Here is a 23208-nt window from a genome sequence, read left to right as displayed (position 1 = left end):
AAACCAACACATCAAAAAGCTATTAAGGAATGCAGAGTGGGCACAGAGCAATGCAGAGACACAACTGTGGACTGTTAGCCAGGAACACAAATTGCTTGGGCTGTCAAAGGCTGTGAGAACAGGAAGAGCACATAGATGTCAAGGATCAAATCTAGAAGCCAAAACATGCACGAGGAACTAACCAGTCACATCTGATAGCTGGGTACCATGCAACAAACACAGGCTGTAGGTGGATGACATGCAGAGGGGTCAGTTACACAGGTTACAGCAAACATCACCATGGGAAGATGGTAAAAATGATAAATAAAGGTTCAAGGGGCATTGAACAAATGCCACACACTACTTAAAAAAAACTGTGTTTTCCTGCTCTATGCAAGTCACCAGAATGAGACACAAGTCTCTTGCACATGCAAATCACCACTTCTAATTTCTCTCAGTAGAAACAATGTCTCCTGGTGAGGAGATGAAAAGCTGTGCAATGTGGCTACTAAGCCCTCTTAAAAAAGATTCTCTCCATCCATAAGCCTCATCAAAGTGCACAATCACTTTTTCTTGTAATAAAGAAGTATGATGATCCATTTGTCCAGTCACTGCATGGTAAGAACCAAATCTTCCCAATTACAGCACCTTTTGCAAAGATGGTACAGTAGCTGAGACAAACTTCCCTCATTAAAATCAGAGACTCTCAAGAACACTATTGGCGATCTGTGTGCTGGACTGTATCACATCTCCAGGAAGCTGTGGCAGAACTGGACAGCTGGTCCCTCAACCAGCTCCTCTACCTCCCTGCCACTAAAAACCAGGTGACCCAAAACGGTGAGAAAATAAAACGAGGCTGTAGTGAACCTGTTCATCTTGCCAAGGCACCTGGAATGAACAGCAGGCAGACCACTTCCAAGCACATTCAGCACAGGAGGTCATGCAGATGCAGCTGGCTATTTCTCATGAGCCGACCGTGAAAGTACCTTGAGGTCCCTCCGTTCAAGGTGCAGGAGCTCAGAGCCCCGGACGTCATGGCGGATGAAGATATCCTTATACTCACACAGACTGAGGTGCTCAAGCCACGCCGCAACCTCCTCCGTCCCCCAGAGGTGAACTGTTAGAGATGGAAAAGCAGGAGTGCATTGAGTACCCAGAATCCCAGGAGACAGGGAGAGATGAGGACACCACAGCACTCAAGTGCCAGAGGAGGAGGACAAGCAGGATCACAGCCTCTAAATAAGGGGAGGGCAGCACAACCTTCGATCTCAAATGAAGGAGGTAGGGCAAAAAAAGGTAAGAGATGTTCTCTTAAGAAGAGGCCTGCTGCAGTACAGCCAGGAGGAAGTGCATATTTGTTTTGATGAGATGGCATATCTTTTGATAGGGATAACTTTCTTCAAGTTTACCCCCATGTTTAAGAACAGTAAATTAATTGTGTAAATTCTGTGTACAAAACAACAGATTCATAAAATATATGATGGAGAATCACAGTGTATATTAATTTGCACATTACTATGTGCAACCACTTGCACTCAGTAAACAAAATAGCAACCTCTCTCCCCCTTGTCTGAGGGAGAGAGGAAGAGTTACAACTTCCACCTTCTTGCAGTCTCTAAATAAGAGAATAATAGAATTTCCAAGTTTTGGGAGGCAGTGAATGAACACCAGCCTGTCAGACAGGAGACTGTATCCACAACTCCATGGCAGACGACAGGACCCAGAGCCAACAGAACAGGTCATACTTCTGAATTTTGGAAGAAAGCCTTCATAAGGAGAGCATAAACCAAAAATCAACTAGACCAATTTAGAGAGAAAGTGTCTTGAATGGCAATTTGTTGATTCGTGGCCAGTTTTTATCTACTGACCAATAGGATTAAAGGTCAGGGAACATCTGCTCCCCAGGCAATTAGACATGAAACTTGATTAAAGCCTGAAGGTGAATCAATCAGAAAAATATCATTTACTGTATCATAGAGAACAAGCAGTGAAAAGACTGGAGTTACGTGGACTTGGGCCCCGCAGTCATTTTCATACTTAAAATGCCGAAATCCTCAAATTCACTTCCCTAAGCACCCTCTGAAATATCCATGAAAATCTGCACAGTGTAGGGGAGAGTTCTTCAGAGGGTACCTCCTGTTCCTGCTCAGGAATGTTGGCATGGTACAGGTGGACCATGACTCAGAAGGGAGCAATAAGCTGTTTGCCACATGAAAAAGATTGACTAGACCTGCAAGAAGAGGCAGATGCAGGTGAAACAGAAGGAAAGGTTGTGTGACAGAGAACAGGAAGTGGTGTGACCACACTGCTGTGACAAAAAGACACAATGAATGAGCAGACTTGGTACCCGGCAATCCCATGCTACTGAGAGTCTCCTTATTTTTGTTGTTCTTCTCCTTTTTAAACTTGGTCACCAGGCGGAATTTGCCACTGCGGCTGCGTTTAGAATAATCCAGCATCTGGTTCTGCAAGAACAGAAGGGAAAAATCAAGCACACATAAACTGACTGGAATGGACTAAGAACAACAAGCTCAGCATCATGATCTTGTAAAGAAAGGAAAAGAAAATCCTGAACTCATTCTGATCAAGACAGAAAATGAAGCAGAGAAAGTTGATCCCATGGTACGCAAAGGATCTTGGCAGGAAATTACTTTCTTTAGCCCCAGGGAGTCAAGTTTCTTTCTTAATAATTTCTTCTCATATCAGTCATATAGTAACAGGAAGTCAAAGACACAGAGCCAACTAGGGAAAAAGAGAACAGCTAGGGAAAAACAGCCTTGGTCCTGCTCACCTCCTCATCACCGGGCTCCATAAGCTGCCACAGCCAAGGGATGTCTGCCAGTTTCCTCAGCTGGAGATCCATGTCTGCCAGGGCTGCCTGGAGCTGCTCCTTCTGTGGAGGATCTAATTGCTGGATCAGGAATAGAAGAAAGGCAGAGTTAAAAGCCTCATGGTAAAACACACAGCCAGACCCTTGCCTTGAAATTCCCAGCTAACAAAGCAGTTCCTCTGAAAGGAAGTGCAGAGCAGGTACTCTGCCCAGACCAAGTTAACAATTCTTATATTTTCTGAGCTCCAAGCTCCACAGCACACCCATGTAGCAAAATTTTCTGCAGTAAATGATTCCTGGATGATAACATCTAAACTGACTTACAGAGACCAAGACCAGCAAAATGCTAGGGTAAGGCAATAGGAGGAAAGGAAAGGAAGTGAGAAGCTGCTTTTTTCCTCCTGCTTTGTGGTCCTTACCAGTGCCATCTTGCCTGCCAGCAGCAGCTCTGTCTCATTGTGCAGGGCTTTGACATTATTCACCATCTCTACAACAAGGCTGCAGTTCAGACCCTGCAGGGAAGCAATTAATGTACAAGTTAAGCTCAGAAGTGCACAGGTCTGAGCAGTCAAAAGGAAGAAGTCTTAGACTAGCAAAGCCTACTCTTGGTCAGCTAGAATGGAAAACCAAGAGCTCTGGAGCAAGGACAAAATGGGAGATGCCAAGTGAGTGCAGTACCTCTGTAGACTTGGATTTAGCGTAGACTTTGTCCATAGACTTGGAGCTGGCATTGACAGCATGGGCAAGCTCCTGTTCCATGTCCTGATAGGACTGAGCTATTTCCCGAATGCTAAAGAGAGAATTACACACTGGATCAGCACATCACACTGCATATGTTCAAATCAGGAGATGTCTCCTGACTGGGTATCCCATTTAAACACCCACCCAAGCTATGAGCTGAGCTGGGATCACAGCAGGGGCACAGCCTGTGGCAAAGCAGGGCAGCTCTCCTGCCACACTGAGCATGCACAGGCAAGGAAATGCAGCTCTCTCACAGGCACAACATGTTCAGTTCTGCACACAAACTGGGATCAGCTTGAAATACAACCCAGACATTTCAGTATGACCAGAGTGATGTGAAAGGCAGCTGCACTTACAGCAACCTTCTCTAATGACTCTGGGAGCTTTCTCTCAGAAGCCCAATGGAATGCCTGACTAAAGGATGAATAGGTAAGCATACATTTTGGGCATTGTACAAAAATTTCTGCCAGGTATAAAGGTTACAACAACCCAGCTGTCACCTGAGCTTCTCGAGAGGCTTTTGTTTCTCTTCTGAAAAAACTACTTTATATTCAAAGACAACAGGTTCTTTCAGGATTAAAGGATCCGTGTTTGCTCATGAAAGTAAAAATTTTTGTTCAAAATGGCCTAAGAAAGTTTATCCAGCTTTAGTCCTTGTTTAGGTGGGACAGTGAACAATGAATGATGCTACTCTCAGTAATATGGACCAGCAATGTAGCTGAACAGGAGCCTCTCCAGAAACAGGAAGCAGGACAAGAACTCCAGGCCCTAAAGGAGACTCTATTCACCAACAGCAAGTTGAGTCACACCTGTGGATCAGAGCACCTGCAGCTTGACCAAACTGGATGATCTGGGTGGATTCTTCTTCAGACATGATCTCTGGTTGCAGAGAGAAAGAGGAGGGTCGTGACAACTCACACTTCTGTTTGTCCTCCCAAGACTTCAGGGTGCTCTCAAATGCCTAAAAACACAGCAAGCAAAATAAAAGGTATCCTGTAAACTTCTATGAAAAACCCAGTGACTGTGCCTATGCCTGTAAAATATGCAGATCTGGTACAGGCACTTTTCACTGCAGAGCCCAGCAGTTAAGTTGCCTATAGCTTTGCTAAGTAGCTGGCTGGGATGAAGTTTTGCACGCCATATGCTTGCCTTAGCTGAATTTCTGCTTAAGCATAGTTTTTGTCAAAATTACTAGGCAGCTCTAAGGGCCAGACTAAAAAATCCAACAATTCTCTACTGGTGGCAGTCTTTTCTTTGAGCTGCTGTATCACCTCTACACCTCAGTATTACTGTGACACTTCAGGACATGAAATTAAAAATGTCCAAGGCTCCTCCTTATCTGGAAGTAAACTGGGCTTCCCTAGGAACTGGTGAGCCAAGCATCTGAACTCAGAGCTAGGATCTGACACATCTGAAACCTTACTGATATTCCTGTGGGCAGCAGGTAGTGATGTGGGAAGAAGCAAAACAGATCCAGTGTAGAAGGATTAATATTGAATGTGGTGAGAATGAAAACTATGGAGCCCTGTGGTAAAGCAATCCCTTCCCCTACTGCCTCTGATACTGGAAACCAGGCTCTGTCAGCTCAGTGCAAGCTACCTGCTGATCTCACTCTTGCTGATGAACTCTTTAGTGGGCCAGATGAGGCCAAATAAGGGAATTTGAGTGTTTCCATCTCCAGTTTAGGAAACTATATATCCCAAATCACATTTGAAAAATGTTACCAAAGGTACAGGGTCACATGCATGAAATCCACTTCAACTGAACAGGACAGGTTTGCTCTGTGAAAGAAGGGGCATGCAGTGACCTTTAAAAGGACAGCAGGAAAAACAAGAGTAAGTTGAGACAAAGTTGAGTGTGCAACTGCAAAACTGGAACATCTTCCTCAGTGGCAATCCCATGACTGCAAGACCAAGCTGGTAGGCAATTAGGGATGGGCTGGCACAATCATAGCTGTGGTTTCTGATGGCCCAACCCATAGCACACTCACAAGGGACTACCCTGTCCTCTCTAACTCTTGTGCTTCGTGTCACCTTTCCCACCATGCCCACACATAGGTTGCCTCTCCTGTTTCCTTCCCTTTACCTTTACAGCAGCAATCCTGTTCTCTCTTGCTCTCTGTGCTATCTCCTTCAGTCACTCTCCCTCCAAGTGTCAGTGTGATGCTGCAGAAGCTCTCTTGCCCTTCACAAAAGATTGTGTGCACTATTCCTGTCTCTCCACCACAACATTCACATCAGAGCTGACAGGACACTCTTTGAACTCAAAAGAGGACAGATTCAGCTAGATATAAGGAAGGATTTTATACAATGAGGGGGATGAAACACTGGCACAGGTTGCCCAGATAAGTGGTGGATGCCCCATCTCTGGCAACATTTAGACCACAGGCTGGATGGGGCTTTAAGCAACCTGGTGTAGTGGAAGGTGTCCCTCCCCAAGGCAGGGGCCTGACTAGATGACCTTTAAAGTCCCTTCCAACCCAAACCAATCTGTGGTTCTATGATCAATACCCACTGCTCTCCCAGTTAAGAGGTCTCTGGTGCCCTGTCCTACCATGACAGCAGCTTTGTATGCCCACCTTGGCTTTCTTTTCATACTGGCATCTTTGTAACTCCCTTGTCAGGCAATGTGCCTCACACCTGTGTCAGGCTGCTTTCCCTTTTCCCCTTTGTTGTACTCCTTCTTGTGGTACAGCAGGTGAGTCCCTCTGCAGAGGGCTTGGATTTGCTCTGGAAGCTGGGTAAAGGGGTGTTATCCTGGAAAGTATGAAGAGCTGCTCTCAACTGAACTGTTTATGCATGGACAGTCACAGAGCTGGGAGGACTCAAAGTGTGCCTGTGCCACAGCAGGGTCTTTATCCTTTCCTTTGTCTGACCACTGCTCAATCATACAGCAAAAGAGCAAGGAGGCTTCCTTATCTGCTGCTACTCATCAGATATATTTGAAAATTATGAGATGAGACTGACACACACTTCTGAAGAAGGCATAAGACACTGTTAAACATGGTCAATGAAGCCAGACACTGAACAATAATGACAAATTAAAACATTGACCGTCTGAATCTAGACAATCCACAGCACATGGCACATCAGGTATCCTGTGGAAAAAACAGCATGCAAGCATGTTAAGAAACACTGTCACAAGGCACCTAGAAATGGAAGTAAAATAAGCTTGCATAAAAACCTTATTTATGACATTTCCCAAGTGGTGAATGCAAGTTTAATCACATTCTTTCCCAAAAGGTTTCTGGTGTGTAATAAAATAGGCTTCTTGCATTCACAAAGATAATGTTCACATGTGGCCCTTCACATGCTCTTCAGAAATATGGGACATCAAAACACATGTGCACTGCACAGGCAATGCAGGATGCTCTTACCCTGTCTCGGGTGAGGGTCTGTGCCCTGTTCTTATGAACAATCCAAATGTAACCTGGAGGCTGGATCCAGGCTTCTCCATCCACTTGCACGGGAACTCCCTCTTCTCCAAGGATTGCTATCTTTACTGTCCGGCACTGCAAGGAGTGATTGGGTCGGAAAAGCTCTAAAATGCTGATTTTCCAAAAGCATAAGCCATTCTCTTTCCTCCCAAAGCCCCTCCCCAGGTGCTGTAGCTTTGGTGCTACTTGAGGCACACAGGGCAGCAGGACACACCTGCTTTGTCTTTGGACTAATCTGTATTTGAGTTGTTGGTCTAACTCCTACTAAAATGAATGCTAGCAAACAATTCCATACTCAAACTGCCCCAGAGCATGTCCATTTCCAGCCCTGGTGGATGCTCTTTCCATGGACCAGAGCAAGCAGAAAGAAGGGCTTTACAAAGTCACCAGCTGGAGAGGGGGCAGGCAGGAAGAGCTCACAAAAGCAGCTGATACCTGTGCAATCCGGTGATGCTGCAGGTTTATCACACGTGACACTGCCATCTGCATGCTCCCAAACACGGCTACCACCTCCAAAATCTTGTCATCAAAGGAAGGGGCTGTAAATGTCTGCCACATACAAGGGAGAGAGAATTCAGCTGAGGCACAGCTCTCTTGGAGAGGTTTCCTTTAACCCTTATTGGTCCCAACCTGGGGGTTGGCTTTTAATTGTGCTCTTTAATCTGCACAAAATTAAGAACAAGGCTAGAAGGTGAAGATCTGGAATGAGCAAGAAGAAAGAAAAACGAGGCATCCAATGGATAAAGAATAATTCAGACATGAAGGCTGTAGGCCACAAGGCAATAATTATTCTTTTGAGAGTAGGCACTCAAAAAAATTTCTAAAGAATACAATGTTTCTGAGTGAATCTGGCTGCCTTTGCTGTCAAGGGGCTTTATTTCTCTGTGGGGACAAGGTCAGCCTAAAGAACTTTCTGCAGATCCAAATGCTCTGGTGGTATTTCTTCTGAATCCATAGAGACTGCCTGGGTATGAAAGCTGCTCAAGGCTGGATTTCAGTATCTCAGCCACATCCAACAGAAAGTGCATCCAGACAGGCCCCCCTGCCCTATTCTTCCAAGCACTATTTTCAGAGGCTGTGACCTCAAAAGCAACAGTAAGTAGAAACATTTCCTGTATGGTCTTAGCGAATACTCACATCATCCTCCTTGGTTCCCCCCCAGAAGTTGGTGCCTCCTGCATAGCTGGGAATGTTGAGTACAGCAATCCCCTGGAGACTGGGCAGAGGGATTGGCCTCCCATCACACTGCACAGAAATGAAGCAACACTATCTCAGCCCAGCAGGAGGGAGACCCTCATGCCAGAGCACATGCTCTGTAAACAGAAAACAGCCAGCACCATCTTAGTAATACATTAATTCAGGCTTCTTCCTGTTTTTTCTTGGCCTACAAGAGTAGAAGGTATCCACTCAAGCCTCATGAGCCACACATCTTCTGGCAGACATGGATTTTAGAGAGATACTCTTGCTTCTTTTCCTCTAACAGGAACAGGGCACACCTGAGAGGCTTGGCAAAGCATCTTGATTTATTTCTCAAGAAAGCAGAATAAAACTCCTGAAACATCCATGTGAGGAGGGTCTTCTCCTGCAAATCACCTGTTTATGCTGTACATGACCTATACAAAAGTATTTCTTTTCCAGTTGGATACACATTATAGCAGAGTTAAATTCAGAGCTTTCCACATACCCATCATCTAAAATGATGAGTTCATGTGTACCACATCAAACCTAACAATCTTATCCATGATGAACACTGCATTGGGAACAGCAAATACTTTCCAGCAGGATGATATTTCTTCCCTTATGGGCTTAGAATACAAGTTATGCTCCAGAACCAGGAAAAGCCACTTTTAGTTACCTCAGGGTGACACATAGCCAAGTACATTGTTGCAGGCAGGCAAATATCACCAAGCCAAAAATCACAGTGCCTAAAGGAGATGGAATTAGGCATCCCAATCTTAGGAACAGAAGAACATGCTAATTCCTCACCTCCAGCAAGACCTTCTGCTCCAGGTTTTTATATGTTCTGTGCAGCAGCTCCTTGGTCCCCAATACTCCATACCACATCATGTTCTTAGTACGACTTCTAAGGGGGCAAACAAAATGACAAAAAGTCAGCACAGACATTTACCCTTTCACTAAGAATAAAAACTTCACACTGAAATGGTACCTGCTACATCCTAAACAACAAAGGTGCTCTGCTTCCAAAAGGGTCAATTGCTCCAAATGGTCACTGTGCTAGGAAACTACTTCCCTTTAAATAAATGTCAGGTAGGAATCAAGCATTAGTAACAGACACTACCAGAAACACACACAGACTGCCCTGGCACAGAACTTGTCCATCTCACACACCAGGACATCAACAGTGCTCAGCTGTATTACCTCATATACAGCAAATATAGCCAATCCAAAGCTACACAAAGCATCCTGTAGTTGCTCAGGTATTCAAAAGGCCAAACCTGTGGTTTGTATTGAGGCAGGATCAATGCCAAAACCAGCCTCTGCTGCATTTAGAACTGAGATGTGCTTCTCTCACAGCTAAATAGCAAGCCCAGGAGAAAAATCTGTGAGATGACATAAATAGAACCAACATGCTAAATCTGCACCAATGTAGCAACTTAAATACCTTATAGCATAATGAATGAGTAATAAATCAGTAACTTATCTCTTCCATCATGATTTCAAGCCTTGAAGGAGCATTATATAGACAACACACCTATTCAGCACAGTGTACACAAGCAGCTTCACCACACAGATGCATGAAGTGGTTCAGTCACTTTTGGCATCAATCCAAAGGTTTGATCCAAACCCACCTGCATTTCTCTGGGTGCTCATCACGTTTGTTGTTGAAGTCCAAAGAAATCTTTGCATCCAGTCCAATTCCAAAGTAATTATTCATGACACACTTCTCAGTGTAATATTCACTGCCAAACAGAAGAACAAAATTTCCACTCATAAGTTTCAGTACCATTTGGTGCATATCTCACACAGAATCATTTAGACTGGAAAAGACCACCAAGCACAGTTGTGTCAGATGTGTGTCAGGGCATGTGTAACTCCATAAGCTGATCCTTAAGTTCTAGAATCCAGCATATGGATCCATTTATGTAACTCCAGGCTGCTGCAGTCCATTACTTTGGTCCATAAAGGAATCCCCCTCTCTGCTGAGGTCTGCTTGCAAACACCCACTCCCTCCCTTTCAGCTCCTGAGCATACTCACAGATTTTCAGGCTCAGAGTTAAAGGGATCAGCATGGATCAACAATCGGCTGATGACAGAGCTCCCAGGCAAAGAACCTGACATGCCAGCACGGATATCTGTAGGGAAATTGACCATGGAGAAGAGCATGACTAATAATGCTAACTTCAATCTCAAAGACAAGATAATAAGAGTTGATATATTCTTCCCTGTCATTCATGAAGAAAGCAAATAGCATTAGTGCTTTCTGTCACTCTAGAGGTTAGTTCTTTTGATAAGGAGAAGGGCTTCTGGGGCTGCCTGGAGGGTTTCTGACTGACAGTGTACTGCCTAAGGCCAGCAGCACAGCTGTATAGAAACATGGAAAAGAGAAATAGGAGTTCTCTCTGCAGCAGCTTTTTTGTTCCAGGGTGAGACAAGAGATATCCCTGATACAGTGAACAGAGAGAAAGGAGCAGGACTGAAGCTATGATCCAAGTGGTTCAAGAATTACTGTCTTCTGCTTTTTAAATTATTAACTGGTGACCCACAAACAGTAGGTTTGTCAGAGAGAAAGGAAACTACCTGCTTCCAGAGGGAGTAATTTGAACAGGTAATTTGGGTGAGGAGATAAGAAAGATACTGCTACAGTGACAGGGAGAAGTTGCTGCACATCATGTGGGAGGTGGGAATTCTGCTGGGTTTGTGCACTGCCAGTCACTTCAGCCTTCACATAAAGGAACTGTTGCTCCCAACCCATGGCTGCCATTCTTCAGAAACCTTTCTCAACAGCATCATTTCTCCCTTCTCATGCTTACTTTGAGAGAAGTATCTCCTTGCAACTGGCATCTAAATTCTGCCCCTTCATGGCATTAATAAAAATCTGTGTCTAAGTCTTAGCTACAAACTGGAAACTACTACAGCTCATTCCAAGTCTTCACTTGCAGTTATCCACAAAGGGATTTCTCTCATGGTTGACCTTGCACAAAAGGGCACCTGGCAGGACAATTTCATGTTCTCACATGGGGAGTGGAGCCTGTGCTGCAGTCACCCACGCTCCAGTTGGCTGCCTGGTGGGAAGTGGTGGGTGTTACACTTACTTGGGTAGAGGATTTTTGTGTTCAGCATTGGCAAGTTGTCCCGGCTTCCTGTCTGGGGAGGAAGAGATGCAGAGCTGCCCAGTGACAAACTTCCTTTGTTTATTAGTCTTTCACAAGGAGACTTGGAGGCTGTAAAATACAACACAAACTTGGCTATTGACAAACATAGCACTGTGATTCAGACTGACACAGGCCAAGCAGCAAGACTGGGTTAGGAATCACTCAACAGCAAAACACTTGAGCCCCCAGAAAACAAAGAACTGACAGAATCAGTCATTAAAAGACAGAGATGTCACATATGTGCTGCTGGAAAACCCCACAGACTGGAAGTATCAAAATGCCACAAGAAAAATATTAGAAATGGATATGAGAAAAAGCTGGTGCCAGCAGCACAACTGATAGGGTATTTGGCTCCAAACCAATACTCAGGGAAGTTCCAAATGTATCAGCAGTGATCAGGGACCTCTGACAAATTACTCACATAACACAGTTATTAAAGCAAACTGGCTGCTGTTCTCTGTCATCTGCAAAGGATGACATGAAAAGTGCTCAAGACTGTCCTTGTCCAAGCACTGAAAGCCAAGAGAACCCAGATTACTGGCTAAGGTGCAAGAAAATTTCTGAATCCCAGGCTTTCATATGCTAACATCATGGACCAGCCATGAGAGATGCAGCAAAAAATGGGGTGTATAATGCATAGGCTAGAACACAGAAACGTGCAAGGCCTGAAGAGCAATCGTGCAAAAATTTGAAAAGAACAGAACACAGAAAGTAATACACATAACATTCCCTTTTTATAACTAACAGAATTGCAATACACAGGCAAGACCTGCATGGTGGCAGCCCCAGAGCAGTACCTTTCCTCTGGCTCCTCCCCTTGGACACTCCATAGCTGCTGCTGTGTGATGACTGCACGGAGATCTTCTCCTCATTCCTCAGCTCCTTGCCCTCCTCAGAGGCTGAGAGACTGAGGAGGAAGCCCTCTTGCTCCTGGGTCTGGGCGTTCTGCTCATCTACAGCTGTATGAAGAGATAAAGCAGGTGAGTGCCTCACAGCTCTTCTGGCAAGGAATATCTCCCACTCATGTAAATAGCAACAGGATGGGATTCTAAATGTCCTGATTCCTTAAAGGAAAGAACAGGAATAACACAAAGCTCTCCTTTATCATTTGTCTCAGCTCTGCTCTGGAGAGCTTTTGGATCCAGGTTGGTTTAGCCTCTTTGTTTACTTTGCTGAGCTCTTTAGCAGTGAGGCTCTAAATATAAGTGTCTATTTTTAATGCCACAGGTACTCAGACATCCTGAGATGTAAACTGTGCTAGAGGTGATAGGCTTCCATTTATTTGCACTTAGATGTTGCCAGGAATTCTAACCAGACAGACATGAAATGATTAAAGAATTTCCTGTTTGTTTAATCTGTAGTGGTGCAATAACATAAGGCACTTGAAAAGGGGACTAGACAAATATAATCAAAAAGGAAGAAAAGAGCAGTCAGTAAAAACCAGTATAATCAGAGGAAAGAATCAGATTGCACACTCTGGAAGAAGAAAAACAGTTTGGAAAAGCTGAACAAACACATCTGAAATGTAACTGGAGTTTGCTTGAGAGCTTGTAAGGTTTAAACGCTAGCATGCTGCCTAAAGAAATCAAAAATTCCTCTGCAAGCAACCAACAGGTCTTTTCCTCCCCAGCAGCCCCTGCCAGGGCCCAGCTCTGAATGCCCTCAGCTGCTCCACCAGCTCCCTGCCTGCACAGCTCACCCCCTTCTTCCAGTCTCTCCCTTGTGCTGACCCTGTAGCTCATCAGAACTGCCCATGAAGCAATCCATCCCACTCGTACAGCAGAACAGGAACACTTGTGGCTGAATTAAGCAAATTGCCTGGGCTCCAACAGAACTTCACAAACATCAAATTGCTGGTAAGCAGCAGCAAAGTGAGGGAGCTGTGAGGTCAAGGCCTCCTACTTCACCAGAAGCAGGCTGTTTGCTGGATTTTCACTGTTCACTCCAGCAAATGTTGTACACAATGCTGCAGTGCTGGAAATCCAAGCAACATTGCAACGATTTGTAACCACACAGTAGTTCAGAGTGCACACCTGGGTGTGCATGGATGTTACATCTGCAACTTCAATGCTTTTATCTCCAGTAACAATCTGTTAAGGACTTCCTTTGGTCTCAGTTAACCCCTGAATTTATGACTAACACTTGGAGTCTGATGCCTTTCAAAGGAAAAGAAACTTGGAGCATTGGGGGTGTGTGCCTGGAGACAGACAAGGGTCAAGACTTGGAGAAGAGGGTCACCTGCTTAAGAAGTTAACATCAGAACAGAACTGACTTGCACCAAATTACAGTACTGTAAGTTTCTCCCAGGGACAAAGCTCACTTAAGAAGTTCCTGCTCTCTCCTGCAGTTGTACTAGAGCAACATTTTCCTGGGCTCTGCTATAAAGAAATTAAAATAATGTTAAAATACTTAAAATCCCTTCTTCCTAAGTATTTTCAGATCTGTTTAACAGCAAGGCACACAAAGAGCTGCACTGACACAAATGTGGTATGGGTGGGGACAGGCAGGAAATGCAAATTAGCAGTGTGGGAGGGTAGGAACTTCCTAAATCAGCCCGCTGGAGAGAACATACCTTGAACTTCAGACTCATTTACCAAGCAATGTTTCCAGAAGGTGGGCTTGGCAGAGATAACACTGAAACTAAATGGCCAGAGTTACTGAACAGCTTCTCTAGCTCAGGAAAGCTGCTGTCAATGAAGAAGCCTGCTGCCCCCAGAATAAAGGAAATTTATACTTGTTAATAGGCTGTAGGAAGTGACAAGCAGGACTCCTGACCGTTACCTTTCTCTGCATGCTCTATGATCTGGCGAATGGCTTTTTTCAGGCTGTTGGCTCTCAGCATGAGCTGCTCTCGGGGACGGAATATCTGGGGCCGTGCAGTGCAGGCCGAGCCCACCGAGAGCTCACTTGAAGAGTCACCAGCACTGCCCGACCCATCCCCATCCTCTGTCTCCTCTGCAATGGTGGGAGGAGGGTTGGGCAGAGAGGAAGATGCTTGAGATTCATCATTCAGTGTCTTCAGCAATGAGTCCAACTTCTCCTTCAGGACAGAGCACTACGTGAAGAAGAACAACATTTGAGTAGAACTAACAGTTGCCTGGGTAGCTCATTTTTTAGTGCTAACTGAACTGCTGCTATCCCAGTACTCTGGAAACCGACCAATTTTACATTCAGAAGTAGAAACCCAAACAGATTTTCAAATTTTACCTTCCTGGCCATGACCTCTGACTCCTCTGAGCTTTCTGTTGCCTTCTCATAGGCTTTCCCCACTCGAGCCACAAAATCCTTCACTGTCTCACAAAGCACTCTAGACAAAGGAGGAAAACAAAATCATGCAAGGGTTGTTGCAGGATTTTCACAGTGCAATTTAGTGCAGTTGTCCTCTAAGTACTCACTTGGCTGAGGAGATCACCACTGAGTGTTGGTCAGAAGTCAAAATTTTGGACAAATGAGCAGCCACAGAATCTTCATAGCAGAGAATCTTTTGCACCTGTTGACCATGAGAAAGAAACACTGGGGTGCTGCTTCCCAGCATTACAACACATGCTGTGAAATCCTGGCTCCTCTAAGAGTACCTATAACTCTACAGACTCTTTTTGCTGTGAAAAAGTTCCACAGTCCAGTGCTCTGTTACTCACTGAAGACCTGAATCTGATGAAGAAACTAATTCTGAACCTATATATCATCAGCAGTTCTCAGAGTCTCTGATCAACTGCAAATCTAAAAGCACCAGGGACGTTCATGACTGCTACACAGTTTGCCACTATTTCAACAACCTGACATCATGAAGCAAATAAAAGCCTGTAATTTCCTTTCCATCCCATTCCAAAGTATCTTGTCCTCATCCCTCATGATGGTTGTTGACCCTGGTAACCCAACCTCCATCTTTCTCCATAATATTTCACTAACTTAAAGCCCCAGATCTTTGCAGCTCTGGCTACACCCGTGGCTCAGCCCTGCTCCACTGGAACTCAGCCACTGCCTCCTATCTCATGCTCCAAGGCTGGTGCTCCAGTCCCCTGCCCCTCCTGAGAGGTACCTCTGAATTCTCACTGCAATCTTCAGTGACTGTGGAAGTGGAGGCCTGGCGAGGGAGTTTGGTTTCATACACCATGATGCTCCACCTGTTGAAAATCATACTTGTCACTACAATGCAGATCATTCCTCTGTTTTCCAAATGTAACAGGTTAGAACCCCAAAGCAGAACAAACTGCACTCTGTGGAACCATCATTGATATAAAGAAGCCAGAGGGTGGCAGGAGAAATATAGAAGGGCTGAACTGGGGAAGAAGGAAGGATGACATTATGAACAAGCACAGGGAATATCTCTACTTCTTCCCTCTCCACAAAAATTCCATTGGTATTACTTGATTCAACATAAGAGATGCCAAGATACAACTCTAAAGACATGAGACAGTCTTATGTATCATGTACAAAGATATATACAGGAGGTATCAATACCAAGGGTTGACATCCACTTCTGCATTTGGCTTTCATTTCAAAGCCAAGCTCAAGATAAATTGGTTTAGATTTACAAAGAAGAAATTGCTTAAAAAAAAATTCACGACTTTAAGGCTGTCTTAGGTTACAATGTAAGTTTGTTTTCAAACTAGTTCAAAGGCTGACAAATTCAATTGATGAGGACTCTGGGACAGAAGAGAGGACACTGGAACCCAGATAATTTCACCTGTTACTGTTCTGCAGCAGAGCATGGAAAGCCAGACCACTTTCTCTTGTGAGAGAGTATCAATGACAAAATGTTATCTGGCATCAGCAAGAGGTCCAGAAGCTTGGCAGAGTCAGGACTGCCCTGTTCTCCTGGAAGGATATCTCCACACAACTCTTGAAGAGCAGATGACATTAGTGATGGTTTCTCACCTGTCCAGCATTTTGGTGCTGGCCCTCTCCAGCTTCTCCAGGATCTGAGGGAGCTGGGTATCATCATCACAAGCAGAACCCCAGCCTAAAACACGAGCAAGGTCATTCCCTGTTCCCAAGGGCAGCACTCCCAGCTGGCACTGCATTAGAGAAAAGGAAAACAGAAGTGATATTCAAATGGAGAAACACAAGTCAGGAACAGCCATGAGTAACATGACAGATTCCTTAACACACCAGTCACTGGGAAACAGCTAATCCCAGGGTGGGAGAAAGTAACTGGATGGGGAAAACAGCCAGAAGAGAATACAATTAAGGAAAACTTTCCTCTACTTTTGGTTGTGAATTGAGAGAGGAGCATTTTACAGCTACCATCTCAAGGAGCACCTTGCTATATAGTAAACCTCCTAGAGGTTTATATTTAGCCATCAGGTGGTGCCATTGTGTTTCTGTAAAATTAGCACAGACAGTTCCCAGGCAAAACACTGTATGTTCTCTCTACCCCAGTGAAGTTTCTGCCAATCCCTAAGACTCAGCTACTACACCACAAGAATTAAAGGGAACAGAGCATAACCCGTGTGGAACTCCCAAGTTTCCTAAGCACAGCCCTTTCAGAGCATGTCTCTGCTGGCAATAGAGCAGGAATACTCAGAGCAACTCCAAAAGCTGAATCTTGTGGAGGAACACTGCAGACAGGCATAAAGAATTAATCCATTATGGATTCATTTCTTGCACAAAACTAGTGCAAGAGCACTGCTATGGTAAGCTTTCAGCAGCTTCAGTCCTGGGGCAAATGATGTCTGCATGACCAAGGAAAGTCCTCTTCAGCCCATGCTGTTGTTACTTCATTCCTTCATCCAACCAAGCTCTTGGGGCAGGTACCTGCTTGTGGAGGTTGAGGCTATCAATTTCAGAGAGAACCCAGCCAACACTTCCGTCCCCACCACAAACTAGAATCCGGAAAGTGTCAAATTTCTGGAATAAGCGTAAACTACAGAGAAGAGAAAGAAAAAAGCAAGAGGGAAAAACAATCAGCTGTTACAGAAAGAAATTATAATTCCAATGTAGGTAACAAACATGGCAATGCTGCTTAAAGTAGGCACTGATTTTGCAATGAATACAGGTCACTGCCAGATTACAGATGAATTTAAATGGTTATAATTAAGGGATTATAAATACAGCTAAGCAACTTACCATAGCTATTCACTACAAAAATATCTCCCAAGACATACTCATCTACTAAAGCAGGGCACTTTTGCCTCTACAGCAGAGGAGAAAAGCATGTGATAGCTGATTATCCACTGAATTAAATCCCTCTCGCAGCCCTGCTGCATCCAGCCTAATGCTAGCTATCCATCACAGCTCTAAGTGCTCTGATGTCACAGCCACACCAATTAAAGCAAAGCTTCAAGAGGGGGATTTTCATGCAGTCAATCAGCCAAGAGACCACTGCAAGAGGATGTAAACCATCACAAGCTTTAGTCCTTCTGGGAAAGCAACATAAATCACTGCTCTAGTCCTTGTCTGTTCCACAGGCAGGCAAACAGCTCACCAGTGTGAATTTCTCCATTCACCCTTTCCAGAATAATAAAAACAAGCTCTCCTGTTTGAAACTGTGCTTCCTACTGAACACTTTTGAGATCTGGTCCTGCTTTTATTTTGCCTTCATATTACTATTATTACCTAAACAGGATTTGCTGTGGTACACAAAAATCCTTATTTTATCAAGCGTTCCTGACACACAAAAGATGACTACCAGAAATGATAACATCTCATGCTACAAGTCAGACTAGCATCAGCTGAAAATATTCAAATTATCAAGAAGCAGGCTTTACTCTGTACCATCAATTCCTTTTTAAGCAAATATATAAGAGCAGCTGTTTTAGAAGTGTGCACCACAGCTCAAGAAGGTAACTGATTCCCTCCTTTCCATTCCTGCTTAAAAGCAAAATTCCTCATGACAGTCAGTCTGGCTGAGGAGGGGAAAAAGAAAATACTCAATTTTACAAGTCTTTTATAAATTATTTTTCAGCCAAACACATCCCCTTGACAGAACACTGCAGTTTTAAATGCCAGTGTTTTGCAATATGTTATAGCAAAGAACCACAACAGTTCTCAGGAGAGCAGAACCCAATGACCACTAGTCCAGGAACAGACACTCCCAGATTAAGCCCCCTGCATCTACAGATCTAGTCAAAGAATTGGAGTCACTGTGAGGAAAAGATGAAGGAAATTCACCTTCTGTTGGTTCTTATTATAAGGAGCACCAATTACTGACAAAAGTTACTTAAAAGTGATGCAACAGAAAACCATTTGAAAGTGGGCAAACTTAAAACCAAGTTTTTCTTTTAAGTGAGAGTTGCAGAAATACACGAAAGAAGTTTATTTCACAGCACTCACTTTTTTTATATCCACAGATATTCTAGCATAATTTAGCAAAAAGTCTGAAACACAACTTAGATCCTAGGGCAGAAGCAACTTTACCAAACACACTCATAAAAGTCTCTCCACAATATCACCACAAAGTCTTTGAGGGATGAAGTTTCACAGACTTCTCAGTAAGTTATTTTTCAATAAATCTCATTTTGATAATATTAATTTGCTATCTATGACACCTGTCTGTTCACTTGAGTTAACTGAAATTAACTCTTCTTAATTTCATCATCAGGATGCCTGTTAAAACATTGTTTGCTGACAAGTTTTCTTATGGATTCAAGCTTTCCATGCTTGGTCTTCTTCCAGGGGAGTGTTTCTGGAATTCCCCCAAAATGCCTCAAGCTGTCCTGCTATTACTGATCAATGGATATAATAACCTTTTTGACAACATTTTTTGTTTTAGCTAATCAATAACACAACATACAGATAGGAAAACCCCTCCAAATCTCACATGTTTAGTTTTCTCTGAAGAAAAGGTTCCCTGTTATATTTGAGGATGAGCTTAACCAAGTAAATCCCTCATACTTTCTGGGTATTTACAAGGAATTTTTGTTTCCAAAAAATATCTGCCTACCCAAGGTGAGGTCCTCCATTCATGAGGTCAAAGACCTGGGCTGGATTCAGCAGCTGTTTGAATCTTCGTAGAAATTTCACACCTTGGTTGTCTCCACTTTTTGAGTTGACAAAGACCAACAAAGGGCTTGTGCAAGAAGGGGGACAAGTGGCTTTCCAGAAACCTGTTGGGGCAATGGGAAGAGAGAGGGAGGAAAAGCCAAGAGATGTGAAGCTGCCCAGGGGGATGGATGGAGAGAAAAACCAACAGCCCACACCCCAGCCCAGCTATGAAGCAGCCAATATTTTCCTTGTGTTTATGGCACTCACTGGGTGAATGTGCACAGCCCTGAATCCAGCATGAACCACACCTCCTGCTGCCAAATGTCACACTTATCTCCTTAGCAGTATGCCAAAATTTTCAGCTTTCCCAACCTCCCAAATTGCTTCAGCAATATAGTTATTGTCAATAAATGTAACCAGTTGCAGCTCAGAAAACACTGATATTAGAGGGAGATAAACTGAATGCAAAAGCAAAGCAAACAGTTCACTGCCACACTCAGCAATGGCTTCCAGTGGCAAGTTTTAGCAAACAGCAAAAGCAAAATTTTCAGCTGACAGACCCTGGCATTAATAGTGCCAGCTGAAGTGACTGTGACTGAGAGGAAGAGAATGAAGTGCTACTTACTAGGAACACTTACCATCTGAGTCAATGCTGTTAAGAGCAGTAGGAGGAATGACAGACACTTTGCAGAGCCCAAGAGGGCACTTGTTTGGTAACAACTCTTTACAAGCTGTGTGTACCTGGAAAAACCACCAAAAAAGAATAAATCAGACTCTTTTGGACATTGTGGTATAATTCCTAAAGCCACCCAAAAGAAGTTGTAAGAGGAAGAATACGGAGGGGGTGAAATCACCAAAAAGTGTCAATTGATAAATTTATCGATAAAATTATTTTAAGAGTGATGTAATTAGAGCCTTCTATTAATTCTCTTCTTTCCATTAGTATGTACTTTTCTGCCATTTGAGCTTATGAGACCAGTACTTTGAGCGCTGAGAGAACCTGATACCAGATTCTGTGGCTTTAGGAGCCTTCAGGCACTCTGCTTTCAAAACCTCAGCCTCAGCTGAGAGATCTGAAGTAGCAACAAAAAAAAAAAGCTGGAAATTCAAGAGAATAAGAAAGCAAAAAACAAACCAGGAAGACATGAGGGATTTAAGAGGTAAAAGAAGAAGAGATTAATGAAGCCACTCAAAAAAGGAAACACAAAGTAGAGCAGGGCTTTTCTGGTACACAAAGACTGCAAGATAGAGGGTTTGCTTGGCATTTGAGCCCCCCATTCTAAAAACATATTTTCTGATACTTTTCCTACTAGTATTATAGACAACTGAAAACACAGCAAGATCTGCACCACTTCATTGGTTCGGCAAGAGCAATCTATTGCAATGGAAGGGAAATTGCTATAATTAAAACAGCTGAGTATTCTTTCTAGTTTGTTGCACCTTTTCAACCTGTAGAAATAACAAATAATGGCTCCTAAAATCCAATGTAGTCCATGACAGAAGTTTTGATTCATGTCTACTGTACTTAGATTCTTCTGTGAAAGCTCATTCTCAAAATACAATGAGCTTGGCTAGAAGCAGGATACTTTTTTCAGGTCTTGCTTTTATGTATCACAGCAACACTTCTAAGCACAAATTAAATTTCTATTTCTTGCAGAACAATAAAGTCCTTCATGGCAAACATTGACAGCATGGCTAGAGATTTTATTCTAAGCAAGTGTCATTAAAAGAACATACCACAGAGCTGATCAAAAGCTGTCCTTTTACTGGAATGATCACAGTTTTTCAACTCACCATGGCTTTGCACCACAGGCAGCGCCAGTCTTGCAAACGCAGGACACTGCCACAGGTTTTATCACACACCGTGCATTTGGCACTCACAGGCAGGTTTCCTTCCAGCCACTGATGTGGCATTGAGATCTGCAAAAGGTACAGAGGGACAGAAGTTTCAAGGTACAGGAAGCACCATGACTCTGAGATACATAGAGAAGCAAGTCTTTATATGCACTGTTGAAGGACAGCAAAGGCAATTTCTAGAAAACACCTGAGGACCAATTCTGGCATTTTACATCATGTTCAAGCACAGAGTCCAGGTGACTCACCCCAGGTTACCCAGGAACACTGACCAGCATCAGACATCCCAATATACTAAGGTGCTGTTCCAAACACTCATTTACTTTTCTTTTGCCAAAACTTAGACCAAGTTCCCCATGCCTCCAATTATTTAATCTCAACTCCCCCAGTCCATAGCAGTTTATTCCTACTAAGGAGTCCCTTGCTATCCTGGTTGACTTTTCACACAAAATCTCATGCTCCAACAGTAGAAATCTTTTCCATGTAAAGGCAGAATCTGCTATTTATGAAGTGAAAAAAAGCTACAGAACACAAGGCAGTGCTTCCATATCAAGGTAAGGCTGGAAAAGTTCAGACTAACACCTACCCCATCTTCATCCTCAATGATGTCCTTCCCAATAGAGGCCAGAGTTGTCCACTTGCAATTGTTGGTTGCCCGCACAGCGCAGCGCTTGTGGGCTTTAAACTTGCACACTAGGGAAGAAGAGATGGATGCAATTAATCCTGCCTCAGGAAGTCTAATGTGGCAGTGTGTGTTTGGCTCCAGAAGAAAGCACGGGCACGCTCTATCGTCTTTAGCACCACCAAAATGATCAGCTGTAAGTGTCCTGATCTAGGTATTAGTTCTTGCCTTGTCATTTTTGCCAGTTGCTTGTACAAAGTTCAGCGACCACCTTGTTAAATTTAACATGATTTACACAGTCTCACACTCCTCTCCCATTTTACACAGTGTAGGTGTCACCACATTCATGTTAGAAACATGAGCTGTGCCAGGCATTTCTGCTAAGCCAAAGCTGGGAAAAAATAACCTCCTGGCACTCAAACATTAAACAAGGATGTTCTTACAAATACAATTATTCCCATGAAGATGAATCTTCTTACGAGTATTCTTTCAGATACCTCAGAAGTGTGTATCTGCTCATAGCAGACACATGTCATTAATAAGAGATGGCAGTATTTGGGTATATGAGCAAAACTACAAATAAAACAAAGCTGTTCCTCCCCAGGCAGAGGACGAGGGCACACCTACCTTCACAGGACAGCCCGTGGGACGTGACCCCGGACAGGGCCTCCCGACACACGTTGCAGTACGTTGGCCGGGCATGGGAGCAGGCGTACCAGTTATGCATCCCTGAGAAATGGTCCATGCTGTACTGGGTAGACTGACCAGATAAATGTATTACAGCAAGGTCAAAAGCAGAGCAACAAGACTTTTATTTCTCAGAAGACTTGCATGAAGCAGTCAGAAAAGCAGAAAGAGAGCACTTTTTCACTAGGAAAGAGTGCAGAGTGTATAAACATGCACTAGCTGAAACTCAAGAAGGTCTCTAAGGCAAAAGAAACTACTCAAAGAAGCCACACCTTCATTACAGCTCCTGTAGCACCTCTCATCCTTGTCTTATTACAAGTGTGTCTAGGGAAATGAACTGGAGAATTTATCTGCTGGAGAATTTACCCCACTTTTTTTGTCAGATTAAATTTTCAGAAAGATCAGTTCCCCATCCTGGTTCATTGTGTAGCAGAGAAATGCTTGTGCCAGCATAAGGGAGGCAAGCATCAGAGTAGGGAAAACATAAGACAGCTTTTTGTGGTGGCACTGCTGCTCTCACTCAGCCCCAGGAAGCAGGCAGATGCATTGAAGCTGGCAGAATATCAAGCAGGCAAGATATGACTTGGGACAGGGAGGATAACTGAAAAATGAAAAGACAGTGGGAGGGGAACTTGGCTTCATAACCTGAAAATTCTCTCCAAATTCCCAAGGGAGCATATACAAAGCCAAACAATCTCTGGAGAATCACTTCAATGTATCTGGGATAAATTTTACCGAAGGTCCTAACACTATTATTCATTCACTATTAGAGTGAATAAAATTACTTCTATTGAGCTCA

General features: G+C 43.7%; 1 protein-coding gene across 5 annotated transcripts in view; it reads right to left on the bottom strand.

Moving 5' to 3' along the window:
* Nucleotides 1-23208, bottom strand: part of DGKD (diacylglycerol kinase delta) — a 59767-nt gene that overhangs the window by 4281 nt on the left and 32278 nt on the right. For 4 of the 5 annotated variants that reach the window (XM_064720940.1, XM_064720937.1, XM_064720939.1 and 1 more), the window contains 25 exons: nt 22350-22482; nt 21687-21793; nt 21041-21166; nt 19885-19987; nt 19206-19368; nt 17078-17186; nt 16199-16338; nt 15360-15444; nt 14716-14810; nt 14528-14627; nt 14102-14375; nt 12118-12279; nt 11261-11389; nt 10204-10300; nt 9797-9907; nt 8973-9069; nt 8124-8231; nt 7422-7535; nt 6927-7061; nt 4360-4511; nt 3488-3599; nt 3229-3321; nt 2771-2890; nt 2327-2444; nt 966-1096 (listed from right to left, as the gene is read on the bottom strand). In XM_064720940.1, the coding sequence (XP_064577010.1) occupies nt 966-1096; nt 2327-2444; nt 2771-2890; nt 3229-3321; nt 3488-3599; nt 4360-4511; nt 6927-7061; nt 7422-7535; nt 8124-8231; nt 8973-9069; nt 9797-9907; nt 10204-10300; nt 11261-11389; nt 12118-12279; nt 14102-14375; nt 14528-14627; nt 14716-14810; nt 15360-15444; nt 16199-16338; nt 17078-17186; nt 19206-19368; nt 19885-19987; nt 21041-21166; nt 21687-21793; nt 22350-22482 (3114 nt within the window). The remainder of the gene's footprint in view (nt 1-965; nt 1097-2326; nt 2445-2770; nt 2891-3228; nt 3322-3487; nt 3600-4359; nt 4512-6926; nt 7062-7421; nt 7536-8123; nt 8232-8972; nt 9070-9796; nt 9908-10203; nt 10301-11260; nt 11390-12117; nt 12280-14101; nt 14376-14527; nt 14628-14715; nt 14811-15359; nt 15445-16198; nt 16339-17077; nt 17187-19205; nt 19369-19884; nt 19988-21040; nt 21167-21686; nt 21794-22349; nt 22483-23208) is intronic. The other variant, XM_064720938.1, reaches the window with a different exon arrangement.

Source organism: Zonotrichia leucophrys, chromosome 9 (genome assembly GCF_028769735.1).
Source record: "Zonotrichia leucophrys gambelii isolate GWCS_2022_RI chromosome 9, RI_Zleu_2.0, whole genome shotgun sequence".
In the NCBI taxonomy this organism is placed as follows: domain Eukaryota; kingdom Metazoa; phylum Chordata; class Aves; order Passeriformes; family Passerellidae; genus Zonotrichia; species Zonotrichia leucophrys.
Note: the sequence above shows the minus strand (reverse complement) of the source record. Positions and strands in the feature narration are given on the sequence as shown.